Source organism: Vigna unguiculata, chromosome 8 (genome assembly GCF_037176805.1).
Source record: "Vigna unguiculata cultivar grain cowpea cultivar isolate G323 ecotype 2 chromosome 8, ASM3717680v1, whole genome shotgun sequence".
NCBI lineage: Eukaryota > Viridiplantae > Streptophyta > Magnoliopsida > Fabales > Fabaceae > Vigna > Vigna unguiculata.
This window is the reverse complement of record NC_140799.1, coordinates 39,431,999-39,453,159: the sequence shown is the minus strand read 5'-3', so window position 1 is coordinate 39,453,159 and position 21,161 is coordinate 39,431,999. Positions and strand designations below refer to the sequence as shown.

Below are 21,161 nucleotides of genomic sequence, written 5' to 3'. Positions count from 1 at the left end.
GTTGGACTTTCTATCATGGGAAAATTTCGCTTCATTTTGTTGTAAGCATTGATTTACGGACCATGCTTATGTTTTTCTTTGGTCCTGGTTCGGCATATCAGAAGAAATGCAACCCTGATGGATGCCTTGTGTGCTCTAACATATAACATTAACGTTCTCACCCTGGTTTGTAACATAGTAAAGAAACACTTGTCTTTATTATTGATAAGTGTCAATTTTAATTAAATTTGAATGAGTTTATACACTTATCTGGATTAGAATGATTTCATTTCTCTCAAGATACAGATATAAATATAACTTCTGATGCTATATTTCTTAAACTTTTTTTTTTTTGCAGAAAATAAAAGAATTGAAAGGTGAGAAAGTTTTCGCTTGAGTGCGAGAAACCAAGCTTAAGAAAAGAGAAGCCTTCTGTCTCTACATGTTGGTCATTGAAATAGTGAGCTAGCGCTTGAGCGATGTACACCAGCGCTCGAGCCATGTATAACAGATTTAAACGTGTTTTGGAGAGAGCAAGCACATTTCTTGAGCCACAACACAATGCTTAAGTTTAAGAGAGGAACCAAAATTTAATTCAAATTTTAGTGACAACTCTCTTTGCTCAAAACAACGCTCAAACGAGACGAGGAAAGCAACCTTCAGAGCCCAACAAGCAGGTTTCTTAGGCATCCTCAAGTGACATTGTTGTTTGAGCGTTGCACGAATATCAAAGAAGGAAGTAGCAGATGACTTCAGACACGACTCCTCTACTTATCCTGGTAATTTTATTTTACCATGAGTTCCTCTTTTGGGATCGAATAGTCTTTTTTCTTGGTTAATTATTACTGTAGCTTAATGTGATCTTATATTTGATGTTGGTGATTTAATCTGGTGTTAATTTTTGCATATGTGTGATGGATCCATAATTGATCTGAAATTTCCAAGGAAAAAAATATGAAAAGTGTTTTTTAGAATTGGATTTAATTAAGATTATTTCAGTAGAGTCCATAGATTAGAGCATGACTTAAAATCCTAAGGAGAATTCTGAAAAATGATTCTTAGGATTAGATTTGATTAATTTCACTCAGCATGTTACGATACATGGAATAAATTTTGGATATGTTAATTGCTTATAACATGGCTGCATAATGAAGAAATATTTATGTAATATACAAGGAATTCATATTTGATAAATATTCTTTTAGACCTTATAAGCAATGAACTGTTATAAGAAAACTTTAGAATTATGTTGCAAGAATATTAATTAGAAGATACGTTAGGTGAAACCATAGATAATTTAGATTAAGTTGTTTTCAATTCCATATTGGTAGATTATTCAGTCTTTTTTGGCTTCAAACACAGTCTATTAACACAACACAATAATTACAACTATTGAATTGGAAGTTTACAATTAATGGAATCTGACCAGTAATTCCCTCTGTATATGATACTCTTTTACATATTCTTTTGAAAACTATAAGACTTTGATAACTTGCCTAGTAAAATGATTATTTATACCAAAATTTCCTCAATTACTATACATTATGAATTTGTAGTTTCCGTTTCATTGAAGCCTTGAAGTCATTGTGCAGCGTAGAATGCGAAGAGTTGATGCAATTTTTTTTATAGCTCTCAAGTAGGCATGGGACTGGTCACTGCTCACCACCGAATGTATGTTTGAAGTTTATTAAGTGCAACAATCACATACCAATGTTTATTTGACAGATATACGCAGAAATGGTATGGAATTGGTCGAGGCAGGTTAGCCCATTAGAAAGCAAACAGCAAATTATAGAATTTATTTGTTAATTTTGAAGATGTCTTTTATAAAGTATTTTTGATTAGGTGTCAATGTAGGAAAAATTGTACCTATAATAATTGTCTACAATAAACTACGCAATTTAAAACCTAAATCACAATAAAAAATTGTATATATATATATATATATATATATATATATATATATATATATATATATATATATATATATATATATATATATATATAACTTTGTAAGGTGAAACACCTCATCTACAGTTTTAATGTAAACCATCAAAATTATTGGTTGTAGTTATTTACTTTTATCCGTGCCAGTAAAGTATTTATTGCTTAAAATTAAATAAATTCTTGAATAGAATTGGACTGGTTTGACAAGTCCAGCAAAGATATTTTGGGTTTGAATTGTGGGCTGAAGTAGAAATGAATGCATTAAGTGGAGGGACTTAGTAAGAGTGAGGCTGCAAATAGAAAGTAGAAGAACTCCTTTCATTATTCTTTCCTTCTCAAACCCAAAATCAAACTCTTTTCTCCATCCCTTAATCATTTTTATTTTTAGTCTACAATCTAATTAAGAGAAAATTTAAAGCATCAATTTATATAACAAGGACCAACATTACGGATTTCTAATTTCTTGGATTGATGCATCTTTGGTAGTCCACTTAGATGGGTTTTTGTTCATGCATATAATTTAATTTTATTACAATAATACTATTGAGATTCTATTACAGTATTTCAATTGATTATAAATTTTTTAAAATTTCTTGTAAATGAGAAAAAGGTGGATGAATTTGACTCCACAATCAATAAATTAAGTTGAGTAAAAAATCTTAATTTGTGAAAAACTAGAACCAAAATTGCATTTCTACTCCTAATAAGTCATATGTAAGAAAATAATATGCTTTTTGTTGGCTTTTAATTCCTTTTTTCTGCATTCCATTACAATTTCATGTTGAAGATGGATTATGCATATATAATTTTTGGTAGTAAAGTAATGACCAAATCTTGTTTTAAAGAATGGATCAATTCAGCTTTGCCTTCCTCTTGAAGTCTAAACAATCCAAAACCATATTCCATTTTACACAACACACTATCGCAGACAACCAAGTTTCTATTATTAATCAAATTAAGATGCGAAGATGAATGTCAGTTTTTCATCATTATGTCCCTTTGAATACTGAGATTCTTAAACAAATCACGCTTCTGATTATATATATATATATATATATATATATATATATATATATATATATATATATATATATATATATATATGCACCTGCAGTTTCTTTAGTGGGATGATATCATGATGATTCAAGTCTTCAATAAGCCTTCAAATTAGAAGAAACCACAATATCAAAATGGTTTATGACCAAATAAATCATGTCATCAATTCAGCTTAATGTACTTACTTTTCGATGGTGTAAACAGTGTCATTTGTCTTTTAAATATTTAATTATATATATATATATATATATATATATATATATTTTGTTTAGAATATCAATTATTCGAGAAAATATTAAGAGGTTCACTTTACTTAAAAGCTGAGATTAAGAGTAATTTAAATATATATTTTTCTTTTAACCCTTAACAGATTTAAGATGATTGGAACAATATATGTATTTTTTAAAATTTAAAATAATGAATATATTATTTATAGTTTAATAGTTTGATTTAATTACTAAATCTAAAAAAGATATCTATATCAGCAATTACATTAACATATTATACAAAATATATTAGAAAAACACAAAGCATTATGCTAATCAAACCCAAAATATATATGAAACAAAATGTTCAAACACAATCCACCCCCTTTGACCCATCCACGAAAAAATGTTTTATGTGATGAAAGGATCCTCCATTGTCATGAAGAAGGTGCTAAGAACAATCCATTGTTTGGGTACAGGGATTTTAGTCTTTCAATCCAACGACATCATTATTGCAATGTCTAAATATGGCATACTAAATCAAGAAAATTGTTTCTAATTGACTTGTATTTGGCATTGGAAACATTGAATGGGGACCCAATTAAGAAGAATTTCAATCCACCAAATTGCTCAATAAGACAAATTCAATTTTGCCCAAGCAAGTGAAAAGTTTAATCACATATATATAAAATTCAACCCACAAGCCACTTTTTTTTTCTTCCATAAATATGTTACAAGATAACCAGAAACTGCGGCTGCACATGATGTTTACAATAACGGCTGAGAGGTTTAAGACTAATGATGAAATTGACAATGATGTTAATGATGTTCATTGGATGAACATTTTGAGACTTTCAAACTTTTTCAATTAAAGGGGAAAATGTCAATAGCTTGATGATGGTGAAGAACTATTACACACACAAACATATATATAAAGATATATATACACTGTGGAAATGGATAGACATGTATCTAGTCACACTAAGTTATTGTCTTTAATTTTTTTCATTAATTTCCCTATCTTTGACTCGATATTTTATCTATTCAAGTTGATCATATAAAAAGTTAAAAACCACTCTAAAAAAGCTGACAAAACATATATATGACATGTTTTACCATTCTTAGCATTTAAAAATAAATATTTGCAGCAACAATTATTGTGGCTTGGACAACAACTACTGGTATTGAATTTTGTTCATATTATGTGTTTTGACCATTGCTTTTAGCAAAGAGTTGTTACCTAAGAAAGTTGAAAAGTGGCAACAACTGCTACATTTGACAACAAAACCAGACAGCATGAGAAGTGCCTCGTTGTTGATAGTTACAAGAATGCAAGAACAATATCTTAAGTATGTTGTCATTTCACCAAAACATTAATTATTAGAGTTTTCATTCATTATCCATATATTATTATTGAAGTTAAAATGACAGTATATAATATATATAATATGATAACATGTTCTTTTATTTCTTTTTTCTTCCATTTGACTAATGCAGATTGTTTATAACTCCCTGCTTCTTTCAAGCTGTTAATTTTAAATGACACACTTCAACTAATGCATAACCAAAAATTCCGAAAAACAAAAGTATATTAATCTACCAATGACATAGATCATATCATTGATTTGGATAACAAAAGCTCTACCATTTATATTAAGTAAAATTGAATTCAAAAGAAGATAAAATACAATAATTGTCATTACCTAAAAATCAATATTATATATGAACTTGATTTTATCATAACTTTTTTTAATCACTCCTTTTTTTAGTAAGCATTATAAATGTATCTCTTAAAATGGTCAAATCTATATTATATATAAAGTTTAATATTTTAGTGTTTGAAAAAGAAGAATCATAAGATTAATATACAATTTTTAAGAGATGAATTTTAAATCTAATTACACCCGCTTACATACTTTTTATTCGTCTTATCTTTGATTTATGCAAAATTTTAAACAAACATCTTCACATCATATATATATATATATATATATATATATATATATATATATATATATATATATATATATATATATATATATTTATTTATTGAGTATAGAACTAAATATTAATAAATAGTTCAATAGTCAGTGACACAATATAAATACAACAAATAACAAAATAACAAATTTTGATATAATAGATTTTTGATAACTCTAATATACCATCTTAATGGATTTTCAATATAACAACCAGATGTTTATGAAAGTTTGATGAGTTTTAGCTGTAGCCACAGTGGTTGAGAGTAGTATATATGTTGGTGTCAGCTCAACTATTTTTTTGTTTGGTTTTGTTTGGGAATTTCTTGTCTTTTGAGTTTTGATGAGAAATCTTATGCATATAATCATATTAAGATTAGATATAGTCTAGTTTGAAGTTACGTCACTGATTTGATTTGATTAATTCCACCGACTGAAGAGGAAATTAAGTAGGCATCACAATCAACTACCAAAGTGTATAGTTCAGGAAATTGCGCAAAGCAAAATTTTCAATAGTTTTTTGAAGACCAAAATCTATGTCCATCTTCAGTTTTTCGTTGATTAAGTATTAAAAGAGACTTTGTTTTTTATAAATATGGTTGATTATCGCAAATGCTAGAGGTCACAATTGCAGGGTTTTCTTTTCTCTTACATTTTCTTAATCATGGTGACATGATCACAAAGACTATTGTAGTTTGGAGGATAAAAAACAACATTGATATTAGTAAATTACACTAATAACGTTTTCTTTGAGAGCAAAATTTTATTGCAACTAGTTCAGAAATCTAGAAACAGAAAGAAGCTTTAAACAGTGATGAAAAGGCAATTCAAGAATGGTGCAACTAACCTCAACACTTTGATTACTTTCTTTATAAGATATCTACTAGAAGAATATATACTCTCTTTTCAAAACTACTTAGAATTTATCATTCCTTTATGGTCAACGCAAGGCAAATCCAATTGATTTTGGAAACTATTGATCAACTAATTCATTTTTCACAAACACAATTACAAAATTACATTTTTTAATATCATTAATCTTAATTAAAAAATTTGATTAGTCACTTCTAATATCGTTGGAGTGCTACGTCGACTAGAGATAAAAAAGACCAATTTAAAATATATATGTGGATGCAAAACTCACCTTACAAGTTAGTTTTGTGAGATTGGGTTAGATTTAAAGTTGACTTCTTAATATGATATCAAAGTTATTATTAGAGCTTATCCTAGTTAAATTTGTTGTTTGCTGGACATATTGTTTTACAGGCCACTATCGGACCTCTCATTAGTGTTTAGTCCCACACTTGAAATGTCCTTAACGTGAAGGGATGTGTTAGAAGTCTCACATCGATTTGAGATAGAAAACTTATAGTATATAAGTGGATACAAATCTCATCTTACAAGTCATAATCATGGTTTAGTGTCTTCTTTCTTAACAATTGTTTTCCCTTAATCATGTTTTATTACAGTAAATATATGTTGAAGTTAGAAATTCAGGTACGTGATATGGAAAGTTAAATAAAAATGTCAATCTCTACTGTATTTTTTTTTTAATATATATATATATAGCGAAGGAAATGTTTTTAATTATATAGTTTCAAAAATACTTTTACGAACTTCTATACATAATTGTGAATTTTAGTACAGAAATAAAGGAAGAAAATATTTATTTGTAAAGGTAAATATGTTTAAGAAAAATTTAGTTTCAATATAAACATGCATTTGATATTATTTGGGGAATACAAAACAATCTATGTATCAGTAAGAAAACAGTGATTAAAATAATCAGCATGGTGTTCTAAACGTTTTCCAACATGCATTTACTAATATTTATTAGAAATGTCAAAACTAAAATCACATACAATTTGATAATAAACAAATACCAAAAATGAACTAGTCAAGCTCGAATGATAGTTCCATAAACACGAACAGTTTTTTTTTTTTAATCTCATCATTTATGATGTTTAAAAACATGAACTTGGTTTATTGTTTAGTGAAAAGTATTCTGATATTTAAAATCTAAGAGGTGTAATATTATATAATAATCAATTTGTATTTTCGTTCTATAACATAATGTTAAATTAAGATTTTAAAATTAAAAAATAAATTACATTGATATTTTCTAAATGTTTTTCAAATCATTATTGCATTGTTTTTATATTACAATGATTTTTAAATGGGCATTGGTAAGTAAAAAGGAGATGCGCCCAGTGGGTTTAAAATTTGAAGAGTTGTTTGTGTGGTAAAAGAAAAAAAAGGAAATAATGTAATGTTTTTAAAACAAAAAAGAGTAATTGTAGAATTTTAAAAAATCTGGAATGTCGGTATAAGTTGAAAATGTTATAGAAAAGTAATAATTCTTTTTCAATATTTTAATAATTAATTGATTTTAATGTTACATATACAAATGCGATACAAAAAATTAAATATGGTATTTTTTTTTTATTCGTCATACTTGAAAATTTTGTTTAAGGAAAATCACTTGATTAAAATTGAGGTCAGATTATATAATATATAAATAAGAGGCAATCTTTTCTTTTTAAATTGAGTTAGATGTAAATTTATCTACTAAAATATTAATATACTTTTTCACTTAAAATAATTTATTTAAATTAAAATATAAAGGCAACTAAATATATATATAAATTTGGTTTGAGTATTAAGATATTGAGATTATTTACTTTACTTTAAAACTATGTTTCTTGTATACATATATGTAAATGCAAGTCTGTTAAATCATGTTTGAATATTTTTTTAATATAAATACTTACATAAACATGAAAAGAGTAGTTGGATTTTCATTTCTTACAACAAAAATTATATTAAATAAAAATTTGAGATATTTCAACCACTGTACATAAAAAATAAATAAATAAATATATATATATATATATATATATATATATATATATATATATATATATATATATATATATATATATATATATATATAAAAGTTAATATAGCTCCATAACTAAATATATGGTTTATACAAATTATAGCCTTCGATTAACTTTTACTTCTTCCATAAACCGACTTTAATATATGTACAATTTTAACTAATGAAAACTTTAAGATTTATGTAAGTACAGTTAGGTTTATAAAGGAAATTTTATTGGAGAGATACAACATCGATCAAACTTGAGCTTAATTACATAAGATATTGACATTATTCTCGACTTAAAATCTTAAGACAATGAATTTATGATTTTTATCTTTATATAATATTCTACTTTTTCATTTTTAACCAATGTGAGACTTAGATTTACACTTGAATTCCTAACATTTAAAATTAAGGGTATATGAACACATTCGAGACTTTCTGAAATTATACTCAAGTTTTCTACCTTTAGGGTTTCAAGTGATTTTCTCTATTAGGCACATGATATAATATTTCTGAAACAGGTAAAACCGATTAATATAATATATGACGAATGTGAATGTAATTATTTTAATAATTAAAAAACGACTAGTTATATGTTTTTATTAAAAATAAAAAACAATTAAAAACATTGGGTACACTCCATTATATATAGATACAAATTTGAATTGGCTGCTTGTATTTGTGAAGATGGCTAAAAATATAATAACTGCGTAAGTATGAATGTTCATACATTTAACCTAGTTTACGAGATAACTATAATTAGAATGGTCTTTTAAATTTATTTAAAAAATCCAACTATACAACAACTATATTAGTATTATGTTTAACATATATATTTATGTTTTTAAGAAAAACTTAGAGATTTTTTTTTCTTTACCTTTTCATTTTCCATATAACATATTACAAAATGGTATTAGCAAGTAATTAACCTCATTTGTGATGCAATCTTAAAATAAAAATGGAAAATTCCGTAGTTGAATATATGTAATGTTATTTATGATACACAACAACCTAAAAAAAAAAGTATAAACTGGAAAAGGGAGTCAAAGGATAGATTTGTCCTGAAAAAGGGTTTTGAAGTTTGATGGAATGAATATTCAAGTATTTAAGAACAATGATTAATGGTCAACAAAATAAATTTATCATGTGTCGAAATCATGAATTGAAAAATAGAAAAAAAAAATGAAAAAGAAAAGGCCACCACCACTACAACTAGTCTTCACTCGTCACCTGTCTTAATAAAATAATAAAGTTTCCAACTGCTACATGTTAGTAGTCACATGCCCTACTACTAATCTGCATCAAAAACCACACTATTATTGTAATTTTTTTCGAATAATTACTACTAAAAATTTTATATTTTTTGTTAATTTTATTTTAAAAAAAATTCTAAAAAATATTTATAAATTTTGTTATGACAAAAATTTTGCAAAAAATGACTGTATTTGCAAAATATTTTGGGTAAAATATTTTTCGCAACAAATTTTATAAGAAATATTTATACTTGTCAATTAAAATTTTTTTAAAAAAAGAAAAAAAAAATTTCTTGTAAATTTTCTTAATAATTATCAGAAAATTCTCAAGTAATATAAAAATTTTTAATAATGAATTAACATTTTATGAACATATATTATATGTGAAATTTTTAGAAACAATTTTAGAAATATGTTACAACTTTTTTAATCCATAGTAATGATAAAACAAAAATTTTCACCTTTCATATATACAATTACACATTTAAATCACTTTTTAAAATTTTGATTATTCTCGTTTAAACGATGGTATATATATTCATAGTTTTTTTTTTCTTTTTATTTTATTTAGCTTTGGAACTATTTTCTTTTCTCTTCTTCTTATTGGTACCATTCTTATGGGTATGAATTGTCTCAATATAGTTTTTCCTAACCCTGATTCTCCCTTATGAAAATTTCAACAAATCAAAACTTTTTTCATATATATATATATATATATATATATATATTTAAATACTTTAACTTTTATTGAGAATTAAAAATGTATACATTAAATTAAATTAAACAAGTTTAAGTTTAATATATGGTTAAATATATTTTTAATCCATAAACTTTGATATAAAATTGAAATTCGTCAATGTCTCAAACTTTGATATATTTTGACTTATAAATTTACAAAATGAATAAATATAAATCCTCATAATCCAATTCCATTTTTTTATGTGTCAAACATGTTACATATAGGATGACATATATATTGTTTGCACCATTTTGACATGTTGCAGTTCAAATATCAGTTTGAAACACAGTTAACAAATCCAAAAAAAAATAGTGTCATTAAGCTAAAAAGATTATATATCTATTATTTTTAAATTTTGAAGATCAAAATATGTTAAAATTTTGAAGAAAAGATGAATTTAAATTTAATAACTAAAAACATATTTAATCCTTTAATATTTAATATATAACATATTTTTCCATATATATATATATATATATATATATATATATATATAATCAAATTATTTTTCTTTGTCATTCATTAAAATTTCATTAACTTATAAGATGACACGGAATAATGATGATGTGATAACTTAGTTACATTTTTATTCCTTCATTGTACTTAAGGACCAAGTTAAATTAAGACACCAATAAATGTGTCACACATAATATTACTATATCTATATTAATATGTCATATGTTAAATAGTGAATAATTGATAAAGAGGCCAAAAATTTTGCAATACTAGAATATACCAATTTAAAACTTGAGCCATTAACATTTTTCATCCTAGGTTAAAATTACAACGTTACAATAAAAACAAAAATATAACAAAGCATTTTACTTTTATTTTTGGCTTAATTTTCTTAGGAAATGGTCATGTTCACGAAGGAGAGGAAAAGAAGAAAGAGTATCCATTAATATGGCTTCTCTTGACCTATTATACTTTTCTCATATCACCAATAACCAATGAAATTCATTTTAGTGTCTTTATCTAATTGCTAAGTACTCCTTTTTATCTTTTCTCTTCTTAAACATGGAATTTTATTTCTTCTTCCCTCCTACAAGTTATAGTCAATGAAGAAAGAAGATGATACATATGAATGTGTTAACATAAGAACATCAATTTCTTCTGTAAAACCATTGTTTTTACCTATTGACAATGTAAAAGTCAGAGCCTTCAAGATAACCTAATTAGATGTGTATCACATGCAATTTTTGAACATTTCTCCTTATTAACTTGTTCCCATTTTACTTTTTATTACTTCAAACAACAAAACTATTTCAAAATTCATAATCACATGCGTATATTACATGTTCTCCTTTCTTTAAGTATACAAAATTATCTGAGAATTTATTGTTAAGAATCCAAGTGTGAGTCTAAGTTTCACATTGGTTAGAAATGAGAGAGTAGAACACTATATAAGAATAAAGACTCATAAATTCATAGCCTTAAGATTTTAAGTTGAAAATGATATCAATGTTTTATATAGTTGGACTTAAGTCTCACTGCGTTCGTTTTTCTCAACAAATCTCCTTCCGTAAATCTAATAAGTGATATCAGAATCAAATTAAAATTAAAACGTGTAACTCATCGGTGTTTGTTAACTCCGATGAATATCTCCGTAAATATAACATTTATTAACATGGATTTCTGACAGAAACAATCGCATGATCTAAAAACGATGAAATTATGTTTTTCCTTAGCAGATTTTGAAACTAATAGTATTACATTTACGGAAGACACAATTATATGAGATCGTACACGAATCACGAATAATATTTGACTTTCAATGTAATAAAAAAAAGCAGCAAATCGACACGTGAAAGTCACAAGAATGGTCATAAACCGACAACTAGGTTTGGGTTGGATTAATACGAGGGGAAGTTGTGGCTTTGAGTGACTTACACTATTTTCCAGAAAAAATAAACCAAACCAATTTGAAATATTAGTCACTCTTTTAAAGTTATGAATATTAAATGAATTGGTTGGGTTAATACATCAAATCAATAATAAATATTTAATTCGGGTTAGATAGAATCAAAAAATTCAAACTTAGGTGCCTCGTGGACGATTTCGATTCGGTCGGTTCATATTAGGTGCTTAATTTTATACAAAATAAATAAAAAATTGCTGACTGGAGCTTACTTGGTCGTTGGTAATCATTAAATTTCTATACAATGTTACGTGTTACTTTAGTTTTAAGTAGTGAGATAAAGAAGAATATTTAGGTTTTTTTTTATTATTTAATTAAACTGCTTTACTTATCAACTAATATTTTAATTAGTTTGTGGATTGCAAATGATCAATATTGTTTTTTATAATAAAAACAATAAAAATACATGATTTTTTTTTTGTTGACAAAAACAATACACGTCTTTTACACACTAATCTTCAAATTACGAAAATTATTAGTCTTTAACTGTGTAAAGTACTCTGCCCCCCGCGCTGGACCGTAAGTACACAATATTCAAACGCATTTAATTACATAAAAGCGAGATTTTTTTTTTTGTACTTATTTTAGGTCTTTATTAGGAGAAATTGTTATAGCCTTACACTAAACTATATTCTTTATAAATATCTATATAATACGGCATTAAGCATAATCAATTTTCCGTAAACACTGTTTAAAACTATATCTTTTTTAGAGTTAAATATATTTTTATCACTCAAGTTTAAGTGAATTTTAGAATTAGTTCATTTTCAAAATTTTACACTAATTTAGTCATTCATCTTTAGAAATACATAAATTTAGTCATTTTTATCAAATTTTGTTAAGTTTATTTGACATTTAAAGCATATTTTATGATAATATTTGAGTTAGCATTGAAGCGAAAATGTGTCAAAACGAAACAATTCAAATATTATCATGAAATGCATTTGAAACGTCATATAAACTTAATAAAAATTTGGTTAAAAGTACTAAGTTTATACATTTTTAAAGATGAAGGACTAAATTGGTCAAAATTTATTTTTGAAGAGAAACTAGTTCTAAATTTCCTTGAAATTTGAGAGACAAAAATATATTTAATTTTTTTTAATAATAATTTAGCTTTGATCACTCACTCAACATTTTGATTAAAAAAAAATCAAAGTACGTGACCTAATGTTCACGCCAAAAGGGGTAAAACCCTAAATACTCCATGTTACGATATTGATGGATGAAGAAAAAGGTAAGCAACTTTAGGTTTGAATCTAACAGTAGTACCAAGAAGTGACAGAAGAAGGTCAAGGGTTAATTAAGGTTGTGAAGTTCGTGTATACATTCACACATAAACAAAACAAGAGTATGTGTGTGTGTCCTTAAAGCGCCCCACATCGATCACGCTGGAAAGTGAATTTTTCAAAGCCGGCATGGCTGACCAGACCTTCGACCCCATCAAAAAAATTTTAGTTCTTCCAAAAACATTAAACTAAATAAAGAAAGGACCACATTATTTTATCCAAAGTCAACATAATCAATTTCTCTATATATAATCAACCTCACCACGCAACCTTCTTCTTCTCTAAGCACCAACCACTTCTCTTGATCTTGATCTTTCTCTCTTTCTGTGTTCATATGGGAAACGCAATGAAAACCCCATGCTTTCACCCCAACAATGGTTCGTCGAAGAAGCTGGTGAAACTGGTATTCTGGGAGGGCACATCGAGATCTCTGAAGGGAAAACACATAGCCGGTGAGATCATGTTTGAGTTCCCTGAAATGATGGTGTGCCATGCAGAGTCTTTCTTCATCGGACACCCTATCCCTGTTCTCTCCATCGATGACGAACTGATGCAAGGCGAAACCTACTTTGTTCTTCCCATCGATCGTTTTGCGTGCAGCACTCTCTCTGTGGCCTCGATTTCGGCCTTTGGATCTTGCCCTAACAAGTCCCCGATCAAGTTTGGGGCGTGCCCTTTTCAGTACTTGAAGGGTTCTGATGGAAGGATCGTGATCAAGGTGATGCCCGAGTTCATCACCAGGCTCATAACTGGTGGTGATGGTGCAGAGAAAGAGAGTGTTGTTGGTCCTTCCAGTTTCCTCTGCAGCACTCCTGAGTTGCAGAAACACTATGAACAGCTTGTGAAGTCGAAGGATCAGGTGTGGTCTCCTAAGCTTGAAACCATTTCAGAATACAGGATTAGGTTTTCACCATGCAGATTCATCGAGTGGAAGGAAAAAGAAAAGCCTGCGCAAATTCTTACTAGATAGATTCATAGATAGATATACTTCATTCTTCTTGATTAATTGCAACCACACATAACATCAATTTGTACACTCGTAATATATACACATTACTTATCTTTCTGCTCTTCATTTCTAATTTTAGAATTTTGAGATCGATACTATTTTAGTATGAACCAGACGATCTGAAGAACAAATCTCGATATTATAGAAATCAACACTTTCTTTCCACTTTTTCTAGAGTTCTCAAGTACTTTTCTTCGTTAATTATGTGTATAAAAGGATCAAAAGAAAATGTGTCCATTACTGATTACTGGTGTGAGTGGAAGCAACAAGGTAAAACATGAATGTGTGCGCCTAATGTGTTAGCAATTAAAGAAGCAACACATAGGAAGAAAAAGTCTCTTTTTTTGTAAAATTTAAAGGCTTTAAGTAGCAGTCTATCTTAGAATTGGGACCAAAAATAATAAATATCTGAAAGGAACTTGTGCATTAAAAGAACTTTTAGATATTTTCCCTTTAATTAACCATTGTTACAGGGTAACAAAGAGGTGCTGAATAATGTATGTAAAAGGGTCTCATAGTTTGGTTCTTAATTAGTACTGTTGTCTTCTTCATTTTGGCCTTTTACAGTTAAAGTTTGTAATGTTAAGTTTAGGCCACTGCTATTCTTCTCAATACTATCTTCCTTTGCTTATCATAAACAAGGAAAACATAAACCTATTCCTTTATCATCCATGAAATACCCTTAATTTTGATTTCACTTAAATTGGTTACTAGTTGCTGGTTGTAATAATAACAAATAGGTGGACTTTGAAACTTGGATTAAACATTTAATTTATTAAGTGTACAGTTATACAATATCCTTAATTTTTTCACATCAATTGAATGATTTTTAAATTAAATAGTCATCTTTATTAAAAATAAAATTTGATTCCATTCAAATTTACACTTATAGTTAAACTAAATTAATGTTTGTAGTTTAATTTGGATAAATTTTACCATTTTTCGTTATTATAAAATTGTTATTTAAAAAAATTATGAAACATTTTCTCTCAATAAATTATTAAACATTTAATAATGCGAATTTGAGAAATAGAGAAATATGTTGCAAATTATTGTCATCATATTCATAATTTTAATTTTATTATATTTATAAATAAATGATATAGTTAAAATTATTATACAACTTAACTATTTTTTTCTCAAAAGTATGAAATTAAGGTAAATAAATTAAACCATAAAACAATTTTTGAAAGATATACTCAGGTGTGAATGGTTATAATTAACTCTAAATATATAATATTATATTGAAACATAACAAGTAATAATATTTCTTTTGTTGTTGGTTTTTAACCTAAAATTTAAGTCAAATTAATTAATTCAAATGAAAATAAATTGAAAAAAATAAAGAAAATTTGGAATTTAAGATTGTTTAATAACTTTTACTCTTTTGGTACGGAATGTATGGATTAGACAAATTTGATTTGGTTGAATGTTGTTTTATTAGCTAAAACTTTAATTCATTGAAAACTGTTTGTGATTGTTTACCTATTGATTTAGAGATTCAAAAAATGAGTGTAATTTTATGTTCTGTGTTCTTTGTATGGGAATAATGTTGATTCTCTCATTTGTTCTTTTATTTTATTGCAATGCAGGTATGAGAATGGTTAAAAAAAGTTTTCCATAATTTGTAATTTTTTCTTTGAATTTGATTGTTCAATTTATGAAGTTATCATTGTAGTTCTTTACTTAAAGTGATTAAAATTATTGTCATTACTGCAATTATCTAAATGATTTGAAGGATGAGAAACGTATTTCATTTTAAGTTCCAATTATTTGTACTTCTGTTGTTTTTCAAATTAAGAAGTTGATTCGTATGACTATAAATAAATCTAAAAAGCATATGAGAATTACTTTTTTTTTAATTTTTTGTGCTGAAATTTTTCAATATTCAAATTAGAAAAGGTAAGGTGGTTTCATTTAAGGATGTAATATGACAAGTTTCATATGCTAATTGGCTTGAGGTGAATATTATGGTGCAAATAGGGATTGTCTTAGTTTAACTACATGGTGGAAGTCAGGTGAATTTGTGGGTAGGTTTTCGATTTTTTTAAGTATGCAAATATCTATTTATGCTTTGGAACATGTTTTTGGAGGAAGGGATTTTAGAAGCTTTGGTTAAAGAGTGATTCTAGTCTAGTTCATGAGTTGTTCCTTGGAGTCTTAGAGGTTGTGCATGCATTTTTTAAGTATATGTAATTCAAAATTTCTCACGTTTTTCATGAGAGAAATTATTGTATTGATAAATTAGTTAATTTGGCTTTTATTCACCAAGAATATTGTAAGTAGTTTAATATATTACTTCCATGTATTTATTTAGATTTTTTTTTCATGTGATAACAAATGATTGATGCACTTTTGAGAATATTAATATAATTGAGATATCAAACCTCAGTAGCATAAATTTATTTGGAATAAATTTCTAATAAAGCTTTTATCATATTTGAACACCCCATACACACATCTATGCAAGTTTAAGTTCATATTTAAATTTTTTAAGGCCAAAAATATAATATTGTGATATCATAAAGTTGTTTTTTCTTCAAAAAAAAATTAGAGTGAAAGGGATTTTCAAAAGAACTCGGTTGATAACCAGCTCTAATATTATATAGTGTGTATTTATAAAATATCTAAGATATTTAAATTTCATAATTATAAAATAAAAACAGAAAAACTCCTGCTTCAAATTTACCATAAGGATGTAAACCAGAAAAAATGTTTATAACTTGTATTTAAATATAATCAAACAATAGAAGAGTTATATATGTTATATTAAGACTCCAATTCAGTTCATAAGTTACAAAAGATAGTTGATAACATATTTTGTCTTTCTATTGGTTAAATAGGTCAAATATATTGTTTTTATGTTGTTTTATTTTTTAAAATATTTCAAACAGAGAATGAAGAAGAAATAACCTGAACGATAATGTAATACTGTTCTATACCAATATTGCAAAAAAGTAATTATTTTCTTATATAAAAATGCCTTATAATTATAACAAAGACAGATATCTATTGGAACTTCTAATAATTATATACTGTGAAATAATATTCAGTGAACAACTAAATTTGCATTATCCTACAAATTATTTTGTACTTTCCACATATTTTCATTGTGTATAAAGTGTAGTGTTTTGCATGTATAAAAGCTTTAAATATTTTTTACGAATTCTGAGAAGAGGGATAATGAAATTAAGTAAAATAAAAATTATGAGCAAGAAAAGTGAAAGCTCATAATACATTGATCGAAGCTCATTTCAGTTTTTTTTTTTAACACCATTTGATTTTGCAAATTGGACTAAAGGGCCCAACTTGTAGTCTGTTAAGAAAAGCAACTCAATTTAATCAAAGCAACTCAATTTAATCAAAGCCCAATTAAGTTATCAGTCTAACAAAAAAAAGTGGTGTAATAATGAAAATATGCAACTTTGTATGGAGGAAAAACTCAACTGTTATGTAAGATGTACTTTTAGTTCAGTCTTAGAGTTTCCCATCACGAAAACGTCCAAAAAAAATTGAAGTACAAATGACACTGTCAATTTTACCATCATTAAAAAAGGTTTTTTAATGATGAACTGAGGAGAAAAATAGAACTGAAAAAGGTTTTTTATTTTTCAGAATTTAGGATGAGACAACCTTTTTCCTTGTCTTTATTTTAGTTTTAGAGAAATAATAAATTTTAAATGTTGCATGATAAGAAATGACGAAGAGCTAAAGGAATCATTGAAATTTAAGATTAGGTTAAACTAAATTCCAAAATGTAATTAGTAATATGAGATATATATTGTTCTCGTAACTTAAGATTTTATATTTTTGAGAGCATGTTGTTTACGTGACTCAGTAATGATATAATAAACTTAATTAGAATATTATAGTAAATTTTGATATCACAATGTTTGAGAATAAAATATATATAAAAAAAAAAAGATTGAGAAGATATTAAGAATGACAGTGAAATTACATAAGAGAAGGGAGGGGTGTGCAGTGAAGGAAACAAGGACAGGCTTTTTGTGTTAGGGACCACTCTAAGAACAGTTGATAGAGCAGAGCAGTGTAGAGTCATTAATGCATAACAATTCTCTTTCATTCTTCTATTGCACCATTCATAGCCCAACCACATCTTCTGTTTCCCCAACAAAACAACCTTATATCAATAATCTAATTCTTTATTCTTTCATTTTGCTTTCCTTTCCACTCAATTTCTTCAAGTCTTTCTGTCTTTCCTTTGCTTTTAAATACTAATGTGCCTTTCTAAAAATGTTAATATCTTCAATTATCATTGTTTTTATTTATTCTTTATTATTTCTTTCACTTTTTTAAATTTCTTATTAGAAATACTTTCGATACAAGAAATTATCACACATAGGATTCTTCACATGGAAGAAACAATACTAATGAGTATGAGTCTAATTCATATAAGATATTCACACCACTTATAACTCAAGACTTTAAGATAATAAGCTTATGGGTCATTTTCTTTATATGGTGCTCAATTTTTTCATATCTATAATATGAGACATAGATTTTCACTTCGATTTTCAACAAGTTTATGGGTTCATAACATGCAAACTTCTAAATAAGTTCTCTTAGACCTTGGATGGTCTTGTATTAATTTAATTGGTCTAAATTTCAAGGTAGATTCCATTAAACACTTAGATGAGACAAACATGTTTCACTTATATTTATGCAAGTTTTATATTTTCCTAGCGTATCTAACCACATTATCAAACTCTCCATGCAAGCTTTATTTTTTCAAACTTAATTCTTTTGATTAAGTGATGAAGTTCACAACTTCATTAGATGAAGTTTTCTTATAATTTGTTTTTCTTTTTTTATAAAAATGCATAAGATAGTGTTTCAAGTTCGTCTATCTTTTAGAATTCGTTAAATAATGAATTAGAATTAATTATTGTATTTATAGTATTGTCTGTTTTGAAATTCAGACTTTCTTCGCAATTTTGTCTTTAAAAAGTGTCTCAGAAAAAGAAAAAAGATAATATTGCAAATCTTTCCACAAGAAGATAAATAACTACTTAAGTAATATTTATGTATTTCAAACTTGTATTTAACTATTTAGCTGTTATTTTTAAAATATCATGGAAACAATATTGTGTTTTATTAATATTTTGGTGTTAAAAATGTGAATCTTATATAAGTATGCATCGAGTAATGTGTTGATATACTTAAATAAAAAATGGTTTATCTATAAGACGATAGTTTAGTTAAGTATTTTGTGATACTAAATATTAGAGTTATTTCGAAGGTTATAATACTAGGGTGGAGGATATTGTTGGATAAAGTGACAACACATGACAAGTTAGTAGACACAGGTGAACAGTTAGATAATAATCTTCATAAGTTGTGAATGCACATAAAGTGAGGAGAATGTCAATCATCTTTTATTTTCCTATAAAGTAGCCCAAAGTGTATGAAAAATGTGTGAAGGTGGGTCAGATTGAATGCACTGCATCATAACCATTATATAGTTAACTTCCAACACTTTCACCTAATGCAATTAAAAGACAAATAAAATCAAATTGGAAAGGAATATGGGTAGCTATTATCTGAAAAATTTGGAAACATAAAAATGAAGCAATGTTTAAGGGAAGGTAGACCCAAAGGAAATTTCTTTTGGGTCAAATGCATGAATGGACATGGATGAAACATAAATTATCCAACATAACATTCTCATATAGCAATTAGTACGAATACTCAATTAGTAAAGTCACTCTAAGTTAAGCCTGTTGTTTCTCTTGGAGTTAACCTAAGATATTTATATACCTACAGATAGCAGACAAGTGTTATTCTAGCTTGTAGGAACCGTATTTGTGACAAAATCATCTTTCCTCAACTTTAATTTATAAGATGGGCACCACAACACAACAAAGTAGTGGATTGATGTTGATTGAGACCGGAATAAATATATCAATAACATGTGCAACAATCAATATGAAGTTACGCCGACAAAACACCGAGGAATACAAGAAAAGGAAGGATGCATATAGTATTTACATTGAGAGGGACTATAAATGTGAAGATGTAAAAACTTTATGAAAAGAACATTTGGAGTGTTTTGATTTATTTTTTGACCCTCATGATTTTTTCTTTTTTGTACTTTTATAAATAGTCTTGTAAAAGGATTATAGCACTCTAATCATATTTATATATTAGATAAAGAAAAATAAAAAATTATAATTATTAATAATTACAAAAATATTATTATACTAAATGTTGTAAAAATGAAGAAGTCTGTTACTGTATTTGTAATTTTAGTATAAATATCTGATTATACAGTGTACATGTTCATAATTGTACTGTGATTCCTTGAATTAATGTTAATGTACTTTTATATATTATTTTATGATTAATAACTTTTATGATAGGTTTAATTCATATCGATATGTTTATCATTTATATATTTGTAGTGAAAAAGGTTACGTATAAATAACAATTTGATATTTTAGATTAATAGAAAAACTAATAATTCAAGAGAATTAAGAACAAGATTAGAGCTATCTTTGGTGGTATTCACATGTAAAAGAAATACAAAAAGAACATGCACACACATGAACAATGAAAGACAACAGAAGTAAAAATTACAAATTAGACCCAAATATAGTATCTTTCAATTTGTCATGAACACATATCATAATAAAATCCAAAAGAAAATATAACTTGCAAAATCAAAGGGAATTAACTCTTAAAAGATAAAAGTTACTGTTTTTACATACATAAGTAATGAACATCACTTATAAAATATATATATTGTTTTCATAATTATCAACATTGCAATCAGTGAGAGCTCTGTATCATGATCAAGACTATTTATTGATTCATTGTTTAGGCTTAGTAGAGAAAGGTATCCAAGGTTAAGATTGGTTAAACCTAGATAAATTTTTTGTTTC

At 26.7% G+C, this 21,161-nt stretch overlaps 1 protein-coding gene across 1 annotated transcript; it reads left to right on the top strand.

Moving 5' to 3' along the window:
* The first annotated feature begins 13,519 nt into the window (after nucleotides 1-13,519).
* On the top strand, nucleotides 13,520-14,332 carry LOC114193869 (uncharacterized). The gene has a single exon (XM_028083836.2). It carries the CDS (start codon nucleotides 13,585-13,587, stop codon nucleotides 14,218-14,220), a length of 636 nt encoding a protein of 211 aa, XP_027939637.1. The 5' UTR covers nucleotides 13,520-13,584; the 3' UTR covers nucleotides 14,221-14,332.
* Nucleotides 14,333-21,161: the final 6,829 nt, after the last annotated feature.